Source organism: Desmodus rotundus, chromosome 4 (genome assembly GCF_022682495.2).
Source record: "Desmodus rotundus isolate HL8 chromosome 4, HLdesRot8A.1, whole genome shotgun sequence".
In the NCBI taxonomy this organism is placed as follows: Eukaryota; Metazoa; Chordata; class Mammalia; order Chiroptera; family Phyllostomidae; genus Desmodus; species Desmodus rotundus.
Genome location: NC_071390.1, coordinates 66,564,474 through 66,587,667, shown reverse-complemented (window position 1 = coordinate 66,587,667; position 23,194 = coordinate 66,564,474). Strand labels below are relative to the sequence as shown.

The window sequence follows — 23,194 nt, the reverse complement described above, 5'->3', positions numbered from 1 at the left end:
AACCCAACACAGGCCCAGACCCTGGAAAGGGACCCAAAAGTGTCTGTTGAATCCAGCCCTGCTCCAAGGGGCAGATACAAACCTAAAAGCTGAAAGGTTCCTCCTGATGCCTTTGGGCCCAACCTGCCTGCCAGCTACTCAGCCCAGTCTCACCCAAGCTGGGCATCTCTTCCTCCAGGGCTGGATGATGAGGTTGCAGATCGGCAGGGCTGTGTGGTGCAGGCATCAGACATGGTGTTGCAGACACCTGGAAATGAACAGGCAGCTTTTTCAGGGCTGTGGAAAGACTTCTGGGAAGGGCTGAGACTCCTGCCTTGGGGAAGAGGGCCAAAATGGGCCATGAACCTACAGGGATTCCAGCTGCTCCCCACCCTCTTCCAGCCTTTCCCACCAAGGACAACAGGTAATTGGGCACAGAGAGTGAGCCAATGCTTCTTACAGTTAGTGGAAGACTATGCAAAGATGTTCCACCTGATTGGTAATTTAGTAACAGGGTGAGCTAGACAATAACTGTCATTTAACACCTACTAAATTATGGAGTAGGAATATTCAAATATGATAGCTCATATTGATGGTTATGGACAAAGTGATACACTAGTGTAATCTTTGTGCTATAATATAGCTTCACACCATTTTTAGAAAGAAGTATATAATGGCACCTGAAGAGGCAAAAGCCATGGAAAGGTCTGTTTCTTGTGCCCCATGAGCCCACTCCTGGGGACCCACCTTCAGGGAACAGTTCTGTATGGACATGTCCACTGCACTATTTTGCTATTATAATCATCATTGCCATGATAACCCATTACTGGCACTTCGTATGGGCCAAGAACTCTGCCAGGTATGGCAGTCTGTCCTCCTCCAACTCACTCTACAGGATCAGGTATTGTCATTCTGCATAGGACCAGCATGCTGAGCAACAGGCTAAGGCACAGGGAGCTCACAGAGCTGGCAATGATCCAAACAAGGCTGCATTTCTTTGACTGAACCCATTGTCACCTTAATTAAATAACTAACATTGGAAAGAAGTCCAGTGCTCAGCAATAGGGAATCTTCGGGTAATTCACTGGGATAGTAAGCAGCCATAGAAATAAAGGAAGGAAGTACACTTTCACCTGGTACAAAGCAATATGCTTGGGGACCAAGAGCAGCAGAAAGGCGGAAAGCAAAGGTGTAGACTGACCAGTATATGCAAGAACAAGTAAGGGTCAAGCCCAGGTGCAGTATGCTCAGGGTTCAGAAGCTGGTCACTCCCCTGATTACGTTCCCTTCAGTCTTTGGGGAAAACTGCTACCCTCAGGGATCACCAATCCTTCCTCAATTAACCAGGGTGAGCCTGGAAACATCCTGCTTCCTCTCTGGGCCAAAATACCCTCAAGGCAAGGCCGGAACATTTGACAGCCAGGGATGCCAACAGGACTTAAGGCAGGGCAGACCAGGATGTACATGGTCTGACTTGTTTGGCTGGTGGTACCCACAGAGCAGTCACAACTTCTTGGGGTTCCAGGGAAAAAAGATGCTACCTCCCTTTGATTCCCTACTGTCAGTGAGCCCACCCCTTCCAGAGCAGGGCCCACAGGATGGTGTCATTATTTTTTGCTCATTTAAAAGTGGTAGATTTGGGATTATATCTCAGCCATAGGACACTAAAAGCAAACCTGGCAAGCACCAGACTGTAAGGTCTCCTCAGATACCAGCCAATGTTATATTCAATGTCATGTTAAAAAAATGGACATACTGCCTTGGCTGGTGTGGTTCAGTGTCCCTCTCCTTCTCCCTCCCCTCCCTTCTCTCAATAAAATCTTTAAAAACAATTTAAAAAATGGACATACCTAAAAATAAAAATAAACCTAAGTATCCTGTGATGTTAGACATCCATGACTTGCATCCATTTCCTGCCATAGATATAGAACTGGATAAGACATCTTGTCCTCCCATCTCCACCCCTCAATCTAGAAGGTCAAAAAGACCACCACATAGATATGACCAACCATGGACCACATGCCCTGGTATGGGAGGGAATGATGATGTGGAGGAGATTCAAAAGAACGGTTCTGTGGACTTAGAGCTTGAGGATGAGTAGGAGCTTAACATGCAGCCAAAGCCAGGGGTTGAGAGGAAGAAGGATGGAAGAAAGGCCCAGGTTAATGGGGCAGAATGGGTATAGGGTAGGCCAGATTTAGGGAATTGCAGTCACTAGTGTAACAGGAGGAGCTTACACACACAAACACACCAGCACACAGAATGACAGATACAATGTAATAACTGGGTCATGGGGACCACGTGTTCCAATTAGAAGTGAGGATCTGTGGTCTAAGAATTACAAATGTGATTATATTAGGGCTCAGATTCATTTCTCTAAAGTCCAAGATGACCCCTTTTAGAGCCCCTGCAGCAAAATTCTTGATACTGGCCAGAAGGAGGAGAGGAGCTTCCTCTGAGACAAAGGAGAGGGAGGGGAAGGAATAGGGAGGGGTAGGAGTGGCAAGTACTCAGTCATCACTATAAAGGGCAGTACCAACCCTAGCAGAATGCTGGTCAGTGGTGTCAGCTGGAAGAAGAGGAAGCCCATAGGGTAGATGAGCTCTGAGAGGCTCTGAAACAAGGGACGTGACCCCTCTGCCCTGCCAGGGAGCCATCAACAGGGCAGAAGCAGAGGCCCTGCTGTCCAGACCACCCCTTCCAGGATGGTCCCATGGAAGCAGAAAGGTGGCTTTGGGGGACTGGACAAGGGTACTCAGATTTGATGCCTCCAGAGATGCCATACAGAAACCAGGGAGGGGCTCTAGATAGTAACAGGAATCCTGCTAGAATGTAAGCTCCAGTAAGACCCAGATTTTTATGTTTTTTTTTACTATATTTTTTATTTTTCAATTACAGTTGGCATACAATATTATATTAATACAACAGTGATTAGACATTTATATAATTTATGAAGTTATCCCCCTGATAAGTCTAGTACCCATCTGACACCACACATAGTTATTACAATATTATTGACTATATTCCCTGTGCTGTACTTTACATCCATGTGACTGTTTTTATAACTGGCAATTTGTACTTCTTAATCCCTTCACCTTTTTCACTCATTACTGTAATCACCCTAAGAATGGGCAACCATCTGGCAACCATCAGTTTGTATTCCGCATCTATGAGTTTGTTTCTGTTTTGTTTGTTCATTAATTTTGTTCTTTAGATTCCGCACGTAAGTGAAATCGTATGATATTTGTCTTTCTCTGCCTAACTTATTTCACTTAGCATAATACCCTCTAGGTTCATCCATGTTGTTGCAAATTGGAAGATCTCATTCTTTTTATGGCTGAATAATATTCCATTTTATATCACATCATCTTTACCCATTTGTCTGTTGATGGACATAGGTTGCTTCCATATATTGGCTAATGTAAATCATTCTGGAATGAGCATAGTGGGGCCTATATTCTTTTGAATTAGTATTTTGGTTTTCTTTGGATAAGAGTAGAATTGCTGGGTCATATGATAGTTCTATTTTTCTTCCCCCCACTTTTTAAAAATTGTTGTTCAGGCACAGTTGTCTTCATTTTCACCCCATCGTGGCCCCCCACCCCATCCATCCCTGCCTCCCACCCTCAAACCTACCCCTTTGGCTTTGTCCATGTGTCCTTTATACATGTTCCTTAATGAACCTTCTCCTATTAGTTCTATTTTTCATTTTCTGAGACATCTTCATACTGTTTCCACAGTGGCTGCACCAGTCAGCATTCTCACCAACAGTGCACTAGGGTTCCCTTTTCTCCACTTCCTTGTCAGCACTTGTTGTTTGTTGATTTATTGATGATAGCCATTGTGTTCTTAATTGCCATTTCTCTGATGATTACTGACATTGAGCTTTGTTTTTTTATGTCTGTTGGCCATCTGTACGTTTTCCTTGGAAAAATGTCTATTCAGTCTCCCACAATCCCTCATGCTCTTTCTTTCCAACCTGGGCCTGTTATAATGGCTCCCACAAAGAAGAGGGGTGAGATGAAGGGCCGTTCTGCCATCAACCAAGTAGTAACCAGATAATACACCATCAACGTCCACAAGCTCATCCATGGAGTGGGCTTCAAGAAGCGTGCCTCTCGGGCACTTGAAGAGATCCAGAAATTTGCCATGAAGGAGATGGGAACTCCAGCTGTGCACATTGGCAGCAGGCTCAACAAAGCCATCTGGGTCAAAGGAATAAGGAATAAGGAATGTCCCATACTGCATCCAGATACTGTTGTCCAGAAATGTAATGAGGATGAAGATTCACCAAACAAGCTCTATACATCGGTCACCTACATACATGTCACCACTTTCAAAAATCTACAAATAGTTAATGTGGATGAGAACTAACTGCTGATTTTTGAACAAAGTTATAAAACTGACAAAAAATGTCTATTCAGGTTCTCTGCCCATTTTTAAATTGGATTTCTTTGTGTTGTGGGTGTTAAGTTATATGAGTACCTTATATATTTTGGATATTACCTCTAATTGGATGTATCATTGACAAATATGTTCTCCCATTTAGTAAGTTGTCTTTTCATTTTATTGACAGTTCCTTTCACTGTGCAGAAAAATTTTAATTTGATGTAGTTCAATTTATTTTTTTCTTTTGTTTCTTTTCCCAAGGTCACATATCCAAAAAGGTATTGCTAAGACCAATGTCACCGAGTCTGCTGTCTATGTTTTCTTCTAGGAGTTTCAGATCTTACATTTAAATCTTTAATTTATTTTAAGTTTATTCTTGTGCAGGGGTTGGCAAAAGTAGGTTTAAAGTTATTCATATGGAAAATAATACAATAAATAATACAAGAATAAACTGTGTTTTGTGTACTCACAGCTGTAAACTTAATTTTGCCCACCACTGTATGTGGTGTAAGAAAGTGATCCAGTTTCATTCTTCTGCATGTATCCATATAGCTTTTCTAATACCATTTATTAGAGACTGTCTTTACTCCATTGTATATTTTTTGCCTCCTTTGTCATAGATTTAGTGACCATACAGGCATGGGCTTATTTCTGTGCTCTCTATTCCTTTCCATTGATCTATGTCCAGTTTTATGCCAATAACACAGACCTTTGATTATTATAGCCTTGTAGTATAGTTTGTTATCAAGTCACAGGATACCTCCAACTTTGTTCTTATTTCTCAAGATTGTTTTGGCAATTTAACATCTTTGTGGTTCCATATAAATGTTTGGATTATTTGTTCTAGTTATGTGAAAAATGCCATTGGTATTTTTTTATTTCTATTGTTATTCAATTACAGTTGTATGCCTTTTCTCCCCACCCCTCCACCCCACCCCAGCCGAACCCACCTCAGAAGAAAAAAGCAAACAAAATATAACCAGAGACATTGAAGTTAAGAACAATCTAACAATAGCCAGGGGGGAGTGGGGAGGGAACAGTGAGGAGAGGGGATTACAGGAACTACTATAAAGGACACATGGACAAAGTATATTCTTTCATTTATTAGTATCTTCTTTGGTTTTTTTCTTTAATATTTTATAGTATTATAAGTACAGGTCTCTACCTCCTTGGTTAAATTTATTCTCAGGTATTTTACTCTTTCTGATGTAGTTGTAAATGGGATTGTTTTTTTAATTTTTCTTTCTTATAGTTTGTTATTGGGTTTATGAATATTAATTTTGTATTTGATTACTTTAGTGAATTTCTTTTTTTCTTCTTAATAATTTTTTTATTAATGTTTGAATATAGTTGTCTCCATTTTCCCACCACCACTTTCCCCCACCTCACCCTCAACCCTACCGCCCTTTGGCTTTGTCCATGGGTCCTTTGTACATGTTCATTGATGACCCTTTCCCTTCATTCCCCTGTTATTTCCCTCCCCGCTCCCCTCTAGTTACTGTCAGTTTGTTCTTAATTTCAATGTCTCTGGTTATATTTTGCTTGATGGATTCTTTAAGGTTCTCTCTATATAATATTAGTCATATGAAAATTGACAATTTTACTTCTTCCTTTAAAATTCAGAAGCTCTTTTTTTTTCTTATTGCTATGGGTAGTACATTCAATAGTATGTTAAATAAAAGTGGTGAAAGCCAACATGCTTGTCTTTATCTGACCTTAAAGAAAAAGCTTTCAACTTTTCACCATTGGGTATGATGTTAACTGTGTATTTGTCATATATGTCCCTTATTATGTTGAGGCTGTTCCCTCTATCTCCACTTTGTTAGAGAGTTTTTATCATAGATGGTTGTTGAGTTTTGTCAAATGATTTTTCTGTCTAATATTTTTATAAGATTTTTATTCTTAATTTTATTTATGTGGTGTATCATGTTTATTGATTTGAAGATGTCAAACTAACATTGCATCCCAGGAATAAATTCCACTTGATCATGGTGTTTGATCTTTTTAATGTGTTGCTGAATTCAGCTTGCTAATATTTTTGAGGATTTTTGCATGTATGTTCACTAGGGATATTGCCTTACAATTTTCTTTTTGTGTAGTATCTTTGCCTGGTTTTGATACAGGGCAGCGATTTTCAACTGGTGTGCACAGAATTTTTAAAACATGCAATACCTGACTATGTAGTCAGGGGCACTGATCTCTTCTCCCTTAGATTGTCAAATAAAAAAATGACAACAGTTGTTGTCCAATGTGAATAAATCAAAATTATATCTATTTATTTGTTATATTAGCAAATATATATATATTTCTGGTGTGCCACAGAACTTTAATAATTAGTATATGTGTACCATGAGATGAAAAAGATTGAAAATTGCTGATAAGGAGTAATGCTGATCTCAAAGTGAGTTTAGGAGCCTTCTCTTCAATTATCTGGAATAATTTGAGAAGGATGGATGTTAGTTCTTATTTGAATGTTTGGTAAAATTAACATGTGAAACCATCCAGGTAAGGACTTTTGTCTGTTGGGAATTTTTTGATTACTGATTTGATTTCATGAGCAGCTATTGTTTGGTCTGTTCAGATTTTCTGTTTCTTCCTAATTCAGTCTTGGCAGATGGCATGTTTCTCTGCATTTATCCATTCCTCCCATGTTGACCAGTTTGTTGCCCCACTCTTGATTTCATTTCATTTATTTTTTCCTATTGTATTTTAGACTATATTTTATTTAATTCCACTCTGATATTTATTATTTCCTTCTATCTACTCACTTTGGGCTTGCTTTGTTGTTATTTTAGTTCCTTTAGGTGTAAGGTTATTTATGTGTTTCTTTTCTTTTTTTTTTTTTTTTAAGATTTTAGACAGAGGAGAAGGGAAGGAGAAAGAGAGGGAAACATCACTGTGTGCTTGCCTCTCCCATGTTCCCTACTGGGGACCTGGCCTGCAACCCAGGCATGTGCCCTGTCTGGGAATTGAACCAGCAACCCTTTGGTACACAGGCTGGCACTCGATTCACTGACACACCAGCCAGGGCTGTTTGTTTGTTTCTTGAAATAGGCCTGTATTGCTGTATATTTTCCTCTTAGAACTATTTTGGCTGCATCCCATAGATTGTGGGTCACTTTGTTTTCATTTTCACTTGTCTTTTGATTTCTTCCTTGATTTTGTCATTAACCCATTCGTTATTAGTAGCATGTTATTTAGCCTCCATGTGTTTGTGTGCTTTCTTCTTGTAATTGATTTTTAGTTTCATATTATTGTGACTGGAGAAGATTTTGATATGATTTCAATCTTCTTAAATTTATTGAGACTTGTTTTGTGACCTAACATGTGGTCTACCTTGGCAAATATTCCACATGCACTTGAAAAGAATGTGTATTCTGCTGTTTTTAGTTGAAAACTCCTAAAAATATCAACTATAAGACCGCTTGTCTAATTGTCATTTAAGGCTACTGCTTACTTGTTCATTTTCTGCCTGGATGATCTATCAAAGTGATTTCTTGGGTTGTTGATGTCCCCTAGTGTGACTGTATTACTTTCAATCTCTTCCTTTATGTCGATCAATATTTGTTTTATATATTTAGGTACTCCTATAATCAGTGCTAGAGTTTATCCTCTTGTTCAGTTGATCCCTTTCTTATTATGAAATGCTCTTCTTTGTCTCTTCTTATAGCCCTTGTTTTAAAGTCTATTTTGTCTGATATAAACATTACTACCGAGCGTTTCTTTTCTGTTTTTATTTGCATGAAATATCTTTTTCCATACCTTTACTTTCAGTCTGTGTTGTGTCTTTCAACTTGAAGTAGGTCTCTTGCAGCAGCATATTTAAAAGTCATTCCTTATATTCATTCATGCACCCTGTGTCTTTTGATTGGAGAAATTAGTCTATTTAAAGTAATTATTGATAGGTATGGACTTATCAACATTTTACTAATTGTTTCCTGATTGTTTCTGTAGTTCTCTGTTTCTTTTTATTCTCTTGATCTTGTTGACTTTGTATAATGTGGTATTTGGATTTTTTTTACATTTTTTTATTGTTCTTCAAGTACAGTTTTCTGCCTTTACCCCTCACCCATCCCCACCACCCCAGCCCTCCCTAACTCCTTCCCGTTTCCACCCGCCCCACTTTGTTATTGTATATGTGTCCTTTATAATTGTTCCTTAAACCCTTCAACCTTTTCTCCTATTACTACCTCCCCTCTCCCCTCCAGTCACTGTCAGCCTGTTCTCAATTTCAATTTAGTTGGTTATATTGTGCTTGCTTGTTTGTTTTGTTGATTAGTTTCCAGTTAAAGGTAAGATCATATGGTATTTGTCCTTCACCACCTGGCTTATTTCACTTAGCATAAGGCTCTCCAGTTCCATCTATGCTGTCGCAAATGGTAGGAGCTCCTTCTTTCTTTCTGCTGTGTAGAATTCCATCGTGTAAATGTACCATAGTTTTTGGATCCACTCATTTGCTGATGGGCACTTATGTTGCTTCCAGCACTTGGCTATTCTACATTGTGCTGCTATGAACATTGGGGTGCATAGGTTCTTTTGGATTGGTGTTTCAGGGTTCTTAGGATATAATCCCAGCAGTGGAATTGCTGGGTCAAAAAGCAGTTCCATTTTTAGTTTTCTGAGGAAATTCCATACTGTTTTCCACAGTGGCTGCACCAGTCTGCATTCCCATCAACAGTGCACTGGAGTACTCTTTTCTCCACATCTTCTCCAACACTTATTGTTTGTTGATTTGTTTCTGATGGCCATCCTCACTGGTGTGAAGTGGTATCTCATTGTGGTTTTAATCTGCGTGTCTATTATGGCTAGTGATGCTGAGCATCTTTTCATGTGTCTCTAGGCCCTCTGTATGTCCTCCTCAGAGAAGTGTCTTTTCAAGCCTTTTGCCCATTTTTTCACTGGGTTGTTTGTCTTCCTGGAGTGGAATCATGTGAGTTCTTTATATATTTGGGAGATCAAACCCTTGTCTGAGGTATCACTGGAAAATGTTTTCCCATACAGTTGGTTCTCTTTTCACTTTAAAACTGTTTTCGTTAGCGATGCAGAAGCTTTTCAATTTGATGGGGTCCCATTTGTTTATTCTTTCCTTTATGTCCCTTGTTCTAGGGGACATATTGGTGAAAATACTGCTGAGTGGAATGTCTGAGATTTTCCTGCTTATGATTTCCTCTAGGAACTTTATGGTGTCATGACTTATATTTAAGTCTTTTCTCCACCTTCAATTTATTTTTGTGTGTGGTGTAACTTGGTGATCAAGTTTCATTTTTTTACATGTAGCTCTCCAGATCTCCCAACACCGTTTGTTGAAGAGGCTATTTTTGCTCCATTTTACACTTCTTCCCCCTTTGTCAAATATTAATTGACTGTAGAGACTTGGGTTTATTTCTGGACTCTCTGATCTGTTCCATTGATCTATGTGTCTGTTCTTATGCCAGTACAAGGTTGTTTTGATGACAGTGGCCTTGTAATACAGTTTGATACCAAGTATTGTGATCCCTCCTACTTTGTTTTTCTTTCTCAAAATTTCTACAGCAATTCAGGGTTATTTATTGTTCCATTTAAATCTTTGAAATGTTTGGTCTATATCTGTGAAATATGTCACTGGTACTTTAACAGGGATTGCATTGAATCTATAAATTTTGGGGGGGGGTAGTATGGCCATTTTGATTATGTTAATTCTTTCAATCCACGAGTATGATATATGCTTCCATTTGTTTGTGTCTTCCTTAATTTCTTTCTTCAGTATTGTGTAGTTTTCTGAGTACAGATTTTTTACATCCTTGGTTAGGTTTATTCCTAGGTACTTTATTCTTCCTGTTGGTATATCAAATGAGATTTTTTTTCCTGATTTCTGTTTCTGATATTGCATTGTTGGTGTACAAGAATGCTTTTGATTTCTGAATATTGACACTTGTATCCCACTGTTTTGCCAAATTCACTTATTAGGTTGAGCAGTTTTTTGGTGGAATCTATAGGATTTTCTATGTACACTATCATGTCATCTGCAAACAATGCCAGTTTTGCTTCCTCCTCTGCAATTTGGATGCCATATATTTCTTTTTCTTGTCTGATTGCTGTGACTAGAACTTTCAGTACTATGTTGAATAGGAGTGGTGAAAGCAGACATTCTTGTCTTATTCCTGATCTTAGTGGCAAAGATTTTAGTTTTTGTCCCTTGAGTGCAATGTTGGCTGTAGGTCTCTCATATATGGCCTTTATTATGTTGAGGAATGCTCCCTCTATTCCCACTTTGCTGAGTGTTTTTATCATAAATGGGTGCTGTACCTTATCAAATGCTTTTTCTGCATCTATTGATATGATCATGTGATTTTTGTCTTTCCTTTTGTTTATGTGGTGTGTTATGTTTATTGATTTGTGAATATTGTACCATCCTTGCATCCCTGGGATGAATCCCACTTAATTATGGTGTATGATCTTTTTAATGTATTGCTGTATGTGGTTTGCCAATATTTTGTTGAGGATTTTAGTATGTATGTTAATCAGTAATGTTGGCCTGAAGTTTTCTTTCTTTGTTATGTGTTTATCTGGTTTTGGGATTAGGATGATGTTGGCTTCATAAAACGAGTTTAGGAGTCTTCCATCTTCTCAAATTTTGAAATAATCTGTGGAGGATGGGGGTTAGCTGTCCCTTAAATGCTTTGTAGAATTATCCTGTGAAACGATCTTGTCCAGGGCTTTTGTGTGTCGGAAGCTTTTTGATTACTATTTCAATTTCACCCGGTGTTATTCTGTTCAGGCTTTCTGCTTCTTCTTCATTGAGTTTTGGAAGATTATATTTTTCTTGAAATTTGTCCATTTCATCTAGGTTTTCAAATTTCTTCACATGTAGTTCTTTGTAGTAATTTCTTACAATCCTTTGTATTTCTATGGTATCAGTTGGAATCTCTCTTCTTTCATTTCTGATTGTGTTTATTTGGATCCTCTCTTTTTCTTGATGAGTCTGCTCAAGGGCTTTTAGATTTTATTTTTCTTTTCAAAGAACCAATTCCTGGATTCATTGATCCTTAGAATTGTTCTTTTAGTCTCTTAAGTTGCTTAATTCTTCCCTGATCTTGGTTATTGCCTTCCTTCTCCTTGCTCTGGGCTGTCTTTGTTGTTGTCCTTTAAGTTCTTCTAGGTGTAGGGTTAGACTGTTTATTTTAAATGTTTCTATCTTTTTTAGATAGGCCTGTATCACTATGAACTTCCCTCTCATGACTGCCTTCGCTGTGTCCCATAAGTTTTGGATTGTTGTGAGTTCATTTTCATTTGTTTACAGAAACTTTTGATTTCTTTCCTAATCTCCTTCTTGACCCATTCATTGTTTAATAGCATGCTATTCAATCTCCATGAGTTTGTGTGTTTGGGAGTTTTTTCCTTGAGGTTGTTTTCTAGTTTCTCTCCCTTATGGTCAGAGAAAATGCTTGATATGATTTCATTTTTCTTGAATTTGTTGAGGTTTTCTGTGGCCCATCATATGGTCTGTCTCTGGAAATAATCCATGTGCATTTGTAAAGAATGCGTATTTTGCTTCTTTTGGATGAAAGGATATATATATAATCAGTTAAGTCCATTTGATCTAGGACATTGTTCAATGCCACAATGTCTTCATTGATATTTTGTTTGTAAGATCTGTCCATTTTTGACAGTGGGGTGTTGAAATCCCCTACTATAATTGTTTTGCTGTTGATATCTTTCTTGAAGTCCTCCAAGATTTTATGTATTTGGGTGCTCTGATGTTGGGTGCATATATATTTACAATATATATGTCTTCTTGATGGATTCTTCCCTTGAGTACTATGAAGTCACCTCCTGGGTCTGTTTTTAAGGCCCTTATTTTGAAGTCTATTTTGTCTGATATAAGTATTGCTACCATGGCTTTTTTCTTCTGTCCATTTGCCTGGAAAATTTGTTTCCAGCTCTTCACCTTAAGTCTGTGTGGGTCTTTTGTTCTGAGGTGGGTCTCTTATAGGAAGCATATGTGTGGGTCATGCTTTCTTATCCATTCAGCTATTCTGTGTCTTTTGATTGGAGCATTAAATCCATTTACCTTTAAGGTTAATATTGATAGGTACTTATTCATTGCCATTTTTTCATACCCGTGTTTCTCTCTCTCACTCTTTTCCTTCCTTTTCTTAAAGCAGTTCCTTTAGTATCTCTTGCAGAGGTGGTTTGGTGGAGGTGTATTCTTTTAGACTTCTTTTGTCTGGGAAGCTCCTTATTTGGCCTTCCATTTTAATGGAAAGCCTTGCTGTGTAGAGTAGTCTTGGCTGCAGGCCTCTGGTTTTCAGTACTTGGAATATTTCTTACCATTTTCTTCTGGCTTGGAGCATTTCCATTGAGAAGACAGCTGCTAGAGCTTTGGGGCTCCCTTTTATGTTACTTTCTGTTTCTCCCTTGCTGCCTTTAAGATTCTCTCTTTGTCTTAGAATTTTGCCATTTTAATTATGATGTGTCTTGAAGTGGGCCTCTTTGGGTTCCTCTTGCTTGAGACTCTCTGTGTACCTGGATTTGTGTGACTTTTTCTCTCATCAAATTAGGGAAATTTTCCATGATTACTTTTTCAAACAGGTTTTCTATCCCTTGTTCTTCATCTCCTTCTGGTATCCCTATTATATGGATATTATTACGTTTAATGATTTCTTGCAGCTCCATTACCACATGTTCATTCTTTCTGAGTCTCTTTTCCTTTTCTTGCTCTATCTGGGTGTTTTTTTCTACCTTGTCCTCCAACTCATTGATTCAATCCTCTTATTCATCCAGTCTGCTTGTAATTCCTTCTAGTGTGTTTTTTATATCTGAGATTTTTTTGTTCATTTCTTCCTGTTTTTTTGTTTAGTTTCTCTTTCCTTTTTCATGCTGATGTAGTTTTCACTCAGTTCCTTGTAGTTGTCTGTGAGTTCCTTGAGCATCTTTATAACCATTATCCTGAATTCTATATCTGATAGTTTGGTTACCTCCATTTCGTTTAGCACTTTTAGTGGGGAGTCTTCCATTCCTTTTGATAGTATGTTGGTTTTTTTTTGTCTCTCCATTTTTTGGTGACTCTTTTTGTTTGTCTCTGCACTTCCAGATGTTTTGCTTTGCTAGTTGTCTTTGTCAGGTGAACACCTATGGTAGGAATTCTATGGGGTTCAGTGGTGTGGTCTCTTTGGTCTTTTTGTCTGGATGCTCTAGGTTTGCCCTTTCTTCTGTTTGTGTGGGCTCTCTTGTTGTACTTAGGCTTTTACCTTTTGGTGGTTCCTTTGTTGGGGGTTTTTCTCCTCCAGCAGGTATACTGATGTTTACAGCTCCCATCTATTCTTATATGTGATCAGTGTCAGGGGTTAGGAAAAATGTATTAAGACAGTGGGAGAGTATTTTATGGGACTTAAAGTACCAGCAAGTAGAGAAGAAATAGGAGATGCTTTAGATAAGCATAGCATTAACTGTGATATTTCACCCAACTAGCCACTTTTAATAAAAGGTGGGAGAGAGATAAGACTCTTGTTAAAGGTGAGGAGGATTGTGAGCTGAATCCAGAAAATAGAGCACTTGTGCAAGGTTAGATGATGAGATATAGTGAGATTAAAGGATAGAAAGTAGGCGTAGTGTGAGAGAAAATAGAGTTAACTACAACAATAATAATGCTAAAGACTAAAGTGAAGTGGGCTAAGATCAGGGAGGGTTGCTGTGCAGTATGTACAATTGCATGGAACAACAATTATTTACAATAGCACTGGGACAACAATAAAATGACAAGAAATATATGATTTGGATAACCAGAATAGAAAGTACCTGATCATGAGTGGTGTGTGATTGGAACATGGGTGAAGTGAAAGAAGGAAAATTAAAATACAATAAAGAGAGAATAAGGAAAACCAGTCAAACAATGCAATTAAACAGAGAAATAAAATGAAGAAAACTAAACTTAAGGAAGAGAAATAAAATACTAATAAAAGTGGTAAAAATAATGAAAAAATAATAACAATACACATAAACAGTAAAATGCCAGCTCTATGGGTTAGCAAAATGACTTTTGTCTCAGTTTCTCAGTTTTGGGGGTTAGCCTTGTGCTACTCCCTTGGATCTGTCTCTAGACCCTTCATAACTCCATGTCTTATTGTCTCACTTGGGGGAAGGAAAAAAAAAGGAAAGAAAAAAAAGAGGAACCAAAAAGAAAAAAAAATAATAAGCCTCCTGATGACTTTAAGCCTGTTCAGCGAGTTCTGCTGGTCTTCCTAGATGCCGCAGGAAGAGGGGGACTGGGCTTCACTTTTCTCTCTTCCTATGGTTTTGAGACGATGGGACCAGGTCTGGGCCACAATATTCACAGTTTCCCAGCCTCTGGCCCAAGTCCTCCCTGAGCTGCCAGACTCAAATCAGCCACTCAGCTGCTCTCAGCATGAGTGGATCTCAGGTACGTTGTTCCACTCGGCCACTCAGTCTCTGGTGCAGGGCTCCAGTCTGCCTCTGGGAGTGCAGCATGAGACAAGCCAGGCACACAGTTCCACTTGGCCACTCAGCCTCTGGGAACACACAGCTCAAATCATCCTTGGGGCAAGCCAGCTTGCAGCTCAAGAGTTCCTTACAAAGCAGCTGCCCCCTGTTATCAAGAAGCACACAGCTTTTCACACAGCCCAACTTTCCAACCAGTCCAGAGACTCTCTGAGTCAGGGTCCCATGTAGCCCAACTCCTCCCTTCTCTAGGTGTCACCTGATACCTCAGTTTCTCTGGTGCTGGCATCCACAATGCCAGCAGATGTGTACCACCTCTGTGTGTCTCCCACTTTGTCTCTATTCCCCTCAGCGACTTCCAGCATCCAGGTCCCTCCTGTTACCAGCATGTCCTCCCTGCTCTGGTAGGGGAGGGAGCTGGTGATCTAACTCTCCTCCCTGTATCCTGCAGCAGGTGCCAGCTGGGAGCCGCAGCAGCCTTGGTCACCACGCAGATCCCAGGTTCCTTACCATCCCAGTACAATCTTCTCACAGTCTATTTTTCAATGTCCTCTGCAATTTTTGGCCTCCAAAATTCATATAAGCTGGGATTCCATTGACTGTTCATTCTGTTACTCAGAAGATCGGTTATGTGTTCCAGCTGAGCACAGGGAGAACTAGGCTCCACTCCCACTTACCTCACCGCCATCTTTGTCTTTATTTCTTATACATTTCTTATAGATGTTTGTTTTGGGCCTACCGTGTCCCTCATATATATCAAGCCATGTTTATAGCAGTCTTTTTTAGTAGTAGTCACTCAAGTTTGAATAATCATTACAATTTTTACTCAACCCCTTCACTTTTACATTTTTGTCATTATTTTTTACTTCTTTTGTATGCATGTGTTTGTGTTCATCCCTTTATTACTTGTAATTACACATGATCTTCCTACTTTTGTCTTTCAGCCTTTGTGCTTCTTTACAGTTAGTTGATCCACTTTTTTTACTAACTGCCTTTGTCAGTAAGATGCTTTTCCATATTTTCTTTTTAATTTTTAAATATATTTTATTGATTATGCTATTACAGTTGTCCCAATTTTCCTCCTTTGCCCCCTTCTACCCAGTACCCCCATTCACTCCAGCAATCCTTTCCCCTTAGTTCATGTCCATGGGTCATGCATATAAGTTCTTCGGCTTCTCCATTTCCTATACTGTTCTTCCACCCTCCTGTCTATTTTGAACTTACTAATTTGTCCTTAATTGCTGTACCTTTTCCCTCATTCTCCCACATCTCCCACACCCAGCTGATAACCCTCCAAATTATCTCCATATCTATGATTCTGTCACTGTTCTGCTTTTTTGCTTAGCTTGTTTTTTGTTTTTATTCTTTTTTAGATTTTATATATTTATTTTTAGAGGAAGGGAAGGGAAGAAGAAAGAGAGGGAGAGAAACATCAATGTGTGCTTGCCTCTCACGTGCTCCCTACTAGGTATCTGGCCTGCAACCCAACCATGTGCACTGACTGGGATTCGAACCACTGATCCTTTGGTTCACAGGCTAGAGTCAATCCACTGAGCCACACCAGCCAGGCTTAGTTTGTTTTTTAGATTCAGTTGTTGATAGTTGTGAATTTGTTGCCATCTTGATGTTCATAGTTTGGATCTTCTTTAATAAGAAGTCCCTTCTTCTTAAGGGGGTCTTCTTAAATAAGTCCCTTTAACATTTCATGTAATAAGGACTTGGTAATGATGAGCTCCTATAGCTTTATTTTGGGAAGATTTTATCTGCCCTTCAATTCTAAATGATAGCTTTGCTGGGTGGAGTAATCTAGGTTCTAGGTCCTTGCTTTTCATCACTTTGAGTACTTCTTGCTAGTTTTAAGAGTCTCTCTTTATCTGTAACCCTTGGCATTTTAATTGTGATGTGTCTTGATGTGGTCCCCTTAGGGTCCAATTTGTTTAGAATTCTCTGTTTCCTGGACTTTATTCTATGTCTATTTTATTCTTTGTCTATTTCTTCACCAAATTAGGGAAGTGTTTTGTCATTATTTTTTCAGATAAGTTTTCCATTTCTTGCTCTTCCTCTTCTTTTTCTGGTATCCCTATGACTCGAATGTTGGCATATTTAAAGTTGTCCCAGAAGCTCCTTAGTCCATCCTCATTTTTTTAATTCTTTTTTCTTCTTGCTGTTCTGATTGAATGCTTTTTCTTTCTTATGTTGCAAATCATTTAGTTGATTCTTGGCTTCATCTCCTCTTCTGTTGGGTACCTGTAGATTTTTCATTATTTCACTTAATGCAACCTTCATTTCTGCCTGGCTCATTTTTTAATGGTGCTGAAATACCCGATGAGTTCTCTGAGCATCCTGATAACCAGTGTTTTGAACTCTACATCTGATAGGTTGCTTATCTCCATTTTGTTTAGCTCTTTTTCTGTAATTTTGTTCTGTTCTTTCATTTGGGCCATATTTCTTTGTCTCCTCAATTTGGCAACCTCCCTGTGTTTGTTTCTGTATATTAGGTAGATCTTCTTCCACTCCCTGTCCTTGTAGTATGGCCTATTGTAAAAGAATGCACCTGTAAATTGTATAGGGCAGATCCTTAGGTAATTGCCAGAGCAGGGCAACCCATTTCATTGCTTTGTGGCTCTGTGTGATGAGAGCTCGGAGAGGGGATAGTGCCTCTAGAGATTCACCCAAGAGGAAACTGTCTCGAGAAGGAGAGCGAAGGAGACCATGCAACCCAGGGCTCCAGCGCAGGGAAATAAAGCCTCAAACCTCTGATTGAACACACCAATGGGGGTTGAGGCGGCAGCAGGAGAAACTCCCAGCCTCACAGGAGAGTTTGTTGGAGAGACCCACAGGGGCCTAGAGCATGCACAAACCCACCCACTCAGGAATCAGGACTAGAGGGGCCCAGTTTGTTTGTGGGTAGCTGAGGAAGTGACTGAAATCCAGCAGAGACTGGAACAAGCACCATTGCTCCCTCTCGGCCCCTTCCCCATGTACAGCATCACAGCACAGTGACCAGTATTACCCCACCCTGGTGAACACCTAAGGCTCTGCCCCTTTACATAACAGGTACTCCAAGACAAAAAAAAAAAAAAAATGGCCCAAATGACAGAACACTTCAAAGCTCAAGAAAAAAATATAATTAAGCTACGAAGAGATAGCCAAACTATCAGATGTACAGTTCAAAACACTGGTAATCAGGATACTCACAGAATTGGTTGAATTTTGTCGCAAATTAGATGAAAAAAATGAAGGCTATGCTAAGAGAAACAAAGGAAAATGTACAGGGAACCAATAGTGATGGGAAGGAAACTGGGACTTAAATCAACAGTGTGGAGCAGAAGGAAGAAAGAAACATCCAACCAGAAATGAATGAAGAAACAAGAATTCAAAAAAAATGAGGAGAGGCTTAGGAACCTTCATGACATCTTGAAACGTTCCAACATCCGAATTATAGGGGTGCCAGAAGGAGAAGAGGAAGAACAAAAAATCGAAAACTTATTTAAACAAATAATGAAGGAGAACTTCCCTAATCTGTCAAAGGAAATAGACTTCGAGGAAGTCCAGGAAGCTCAGAGAGTCCCAAAGAAGCTGGACCCAAGGCAGAACACACCAAGGCACATCATAATTACATTACCTAAGATGAAACAGAAGGAGAGAATCTTAGAAGCAGCAAGAGAAAAGGACACAGTTACCTACGAAGGAGTTCCCATAAGACTGTCAGCTGATTTCTCCAAAGAGACCTTACAGGCAAGAAGGGGCTGGAAATAAGTATTTGAAGTCATGAAAGGCAAGGACCTACTTCCAAGATTACTGTATCCAGCAAAGCTATCATTTAAAATGGAAGGGCAGATAAAGTGCTTCTCAGATAAGGTCAAGTTAAAGGAGTTCATCATGACCAAGCATTATTATAGGAAATGTTAAAGGGATTTATCTAAGAAAAAGAAGATAAAAAATATGAACAGTAAAAATGACAGCAAACTCACAGTTATTAAAATCCACACTTAAACCACACCTAAAACCACACCTTTATATATATATATATAAAGAAAAATGGGCAAAGGACTTGAACAGACACTTCTCCAAGGAAGACATACAGAGGGCCCAGAGACATTTGAAAAGATGCTCAGCATCACTAACCATCAGAGAGATGCAAATTAAAACCACAATGAGATACCATCTCACACCAGTCAGAGTGACCAACATAAACAAATCAACAGACAAATGTTGGAGAGGATGTGGAGAAAAGGGAACCCTAGTGCACTGTTGGTGGGAATGCAGACTGGTGAGGCCACTGTGGAAAACAGTATGGAATTTCCTCAGAAAACTAAAAATGGAAGTGCCTTTTGACCCAGCAATTCCGCTGCTGGGATTATACCCTAAGAACCCTGAAACACCAATCCAAAAGAACCTATGCACCCCAATGTTCATAGCAGCACAATGTAGAATAGCCAAGTGCTTGAAGCAACCTAAGTGCCCATCTGCAAATGAGTGGATCCAAAAACTATGGTACATTTACACAATGGAATTCTATGCAGCAGAGAGAAAGAAGGAGCTTATAACCTTTGCAACAGCATGGATGGAAGTGGAGAGCATTATGCTAAGTGAAATAAGCCAGGCGGTGAGGGACAAATACCATATGATCTCACCTTTAACTGGAACATAATCGACAAAAGAAAAAAGCAAATAAAATATAACCAGAGACATTGAAATTAACAACAATCTGACAGTAACCAGAGGGGAGTGGGGAGGGGGCAGTGGGGAGAGGGGTTTACAGGAACTACTATAAAGGACATATGGACAAAATCAAGGGGGAGGGTGAAGGTGGGGGAGGGAGGTGGGTTCGGCTGGGGTGGGGTGGATGGATGGGGAGAAAATACAGACAACTCTAATTGAATAGCAATAAAAAAATAAAAAATAAATAAAAAGAAGTCCCCTTTCAATTTCTCTTAATAGTGGTGTAATGGTGATAAACTCCTTTAGAACTACTTTAGATTTTTCTTGTCTGGGAAGCTCTTTATCTGTCCTTCAGTTCTAAGTGACAGTCGCTGGGTAGAGCAATCTTGGTTGTAGGTCTTTGTCTTTTATCACTTTAAATATTTTGTGTTATTCCCTTCTGGCCTAAAAAGTTTTGATTGAGAAATCATCTGACAGTCTTATGGGAGTTCCTTTGTAAGTAACTAACTGCTTTTTTCTTGCAGCTTTTAATATTCTTTCTTTGTTTTAAACTTTGACATTTTAATTATGATGTATCTTGGTCTAGAACTTTTTAGGTTCATTTTGTTGGGACTCTCAGCACTTCCTGGACTTGTATGTCCATTTCCTTCCCCAGTCTAAATTTTTGGTCATTATTTTCCCAAATAGCTTTTCAATCTCTTGCCCTCTCTCTTCTCTTTCTGGTACCCTTATTATGCAAATTTTAATGTCATATCCTTATTTTTAAAATTCTTTTCTTTCTTTGCTGCTCTAAGGAACTGCTACCTTGTCTTCCAGATTGCTAATTCAGTCCTCTGCTTCATCTATTATGTGTTGATTCCCTCCAATGTTGATTCCTTCTAATGTATTCTTCATTTCAGTTATTGTATTCTTCATTTTTGACTGGCTCATTTTTATGTTTCTATGTCCATTTTTATATTTTCTATTTTTTTGTTGTAATTCTCACTGAGTTGATCTATTCTTCTCCTATGTTTGTTGAGCATCCTTATAACTAGTGTTTTGAGCTCTTCATCTGGTAGATTGCTTGCCTTATACTGTTTAGTTCTTTTCCTGGAGTTTTGTTCTGTTATTTCATTTGGGACATGGTTCTTTATCCCCTCATTTTGGCTGACTCCATGTGTTTGTTTTGTACTAGGTAAATATGCTACACCTCTGGTCCTGGCAGAGTGGCCTTACGTAGTAGGTATCCGGTGGAGTCCAATAGCACAGTCTTCCTGGTCACCAGAGACAGGTGCTCTAGAAGTGTCCTTTGAGTGGGTTGTGTGTGCTCTTCTGTTGTAGTTGAGCTTTGATGGCTGTTGGCATGCTAATGGGTAGGAGTGCCTAACTGATTGACTGACTGACTATGAGGACTGGCCATGATTATAGCAGATGAGCTGTTGTATGGGAGCTGACCCCACAGAGCAAAAGTGGCTTCAGCAGGGTTCTAGTGCCAGCTGAGTCTGCCCCTCCTTTGTGAAGCTGGCTGGCTGATGTTCTGGTGTGGTCTGAAGCCAGCCACGAGGTGTGCTTGTTATGGAGCCTCTTGCAAGGGCCCTGGGCTAGGGAGCCTGTGTGAGGCTGGGATACCTCATTCTTCAGGGGTGAACTCTGCAGATGAGATACCCCTCCCAATTCTTAATCACCACACTGCAACATGGGACTTGCCCATTCCATGTCTCCACCCCTCCTGCCAGTCTCAATGTGGCTTCTTCTTTATATTCTTGGTTTGGCTAGTCTTCAGGTGGTTCTCAATGGTAGTTGTTCTATAATTTAGTTTTAATTTTGATGTGGTCATGGGAGGAGGCAAGCACAGCATTTACTTTCTCAGCCACCTTGATCAGAAGTCTTATGTCTCTTATTTCACTGCTTTATCCCCAGCACCTGAAACAGTGACTGGCATATAGACGGTACTTAACAAATAGTTGTTTCCATCAAACAAATGGAAGGATGGATATGTGGATCCATGGGTGGATGTGTGGATGCATGAATAGACGCATGAGACAGACACAGAGATGGATAAAGACACCTTGAGATATAGAGAACACAATATCCCAGAGACATAGCAGAAACTAACCAGGCAGGCAGGCTGTGCACCTACTCCAAAGGGACAATCTTGGGATGTTGTTGTGGAGGTGCTCCAGCCCATGACCCTTTGAACCCAAGGGGTAATAATCCAAGTGTGATCATGCACTTGTGCCCTAAGCTCCCATGTTCTGGTCCCAGGGAAGCTGGGATGCTGGGGTGAGACAAGGACTGACAACAGGCATGTATCCTTCCCACTTACTTTGTGTTCTTGGCTTGCAGCTCGCTCCAAAAGCCTGGTGATGGGGGAGCAGAGCCAGAGCTCTAGGCAGCCACCCTGCTCCCACAGGCTGGGCCTAGTGCTCAAGGCAGGCTGGCTGAAGAAGCAGAGGAGCATCATGAAGAACTGGCAGCAGCGCTGGTTTGTGCTGCGTGGAGATCAGCTTTTCTACTACAAGGACAAAGATGAGACCAAGCCCCAGGTGAGAAGCACATGTCCTATATCTGGCAGACATCACAGAGGGGCTCCAAGGGAGGATTAACAAGCCCAGGAGAGGGGGAGGCAGATAGGTCCTCCTGTTGGGACTCCATCCTTCAAGTACCCAAGCCACTGATTTCCCTCAGAGTGACGCTTCACCAGGATCTCCAAAGTGGTTTTTATTCTTAACTCCCATGCTTCCAGTGCCACAGCTTGTTTTACTGAAATACATTCACAGCTTCAGTAATGAACATGTTTTCTTATGATGTTCATAGAGAGCATCTGTGCACAGCTTGAAAAAGCAAATATTTTCTGTAATTTTCAGCCTCTTTGTGCTTTCAAGAAGACACAGGTGCACATGTTTTGTTACTTTTATTGTCCAGGGTACCCAGACAAATCTAACCTCCAACTGAAATCTAGCTCCCTGTGAAACCCTCTTGTCGGATGCCCCTGCCTCTCAGTGGCTGCTTGTGTTTTCCACCAGAACTATAAGATCCACCTCAGGTTCTTAATATATCTGTCTTTCCACTCACATGACCCTAAGTTCACTCACTCAGAGCAACTAGTTGACTCACACCACCATGGTGTGGCCAGGTGACTTTGGACTGTGCCTAAGTCATAATGAAGTGCTGCCATTCGAGGCAGCTGGGCTCACAGGGCTTGGGTGATCTACTCCTTGTTATGGGATTCAGAGAGAGAAAGGACATCTGGGAGAGACCCTCATTTCTCTTGGGAAAAATGGGAAGGAAATGTAAAGGACTCATCCCAAAAGATGTTCCTGGTCACTGCTCCAAGCTGCAAAGATCATATATTCCGGGCCAGGAGTCAGAGAGCCTTGGTGGTCAGAAGCTTGTATGTATTTCAGCAGTTTCCACAGTGTGATGGTGGGGTCTTAGAGGCATAAGGGTGCTCATTGATGGACAAGGTGGGAGGAGGTACCTGGGCACAGCACAGGAGCACATTGACATAACAGTGAGAAAAAGCCTCCTTCACCCCTCTTTGAATTCTTCTGAGCACATCAAAGAGGATATGTCAATTTGGTACTATCATGTCTTTAACACTTCTCCAACACTTGGAGACCTCTCTTAAAAAAGTTTCTGCATGGGGAAGCAGGCCTCACCTCAGAACCATCAATGGCAACAATAAGTACCTGCAAGTTAATAACTATCTGTCTTCAGTATGTTATTCTTTTTTTTTAAGATT

General features: G+C 40.0%; 1 protein-coding gene and 1 pseudogene across 3 annotated transcripts in view; both read left to right on the top strand.

The window, feature by feature from the left end:
- The window catches only part of ARHGAP22 (Rho GTPase activating protein 22), a 206,807-nt gene that overhangs the window by 62,928 nt on the left and 120,685 nt on the right, over window positions 1-23,194 (top strand). For all 3 annotated transcript variants that reach the window (XM_045196077.3, XM_045196075.3, XM_045196076.2), the window contains one exon: window positions 21,796-21,995. In XM_045196077.3, the coding sequence (XP_045052012.1) occupies window positions 21,796-21,995 (200 nt within the window). The remainder of the gene's footprint in view (window positions 1-21,795; window positions 21,996-23,194) is intronic.
- Window positions 3,850-4,353, top strand: LOC112305542 (large ribosomal subunit protein eL31-like; annotated as a pseudogene).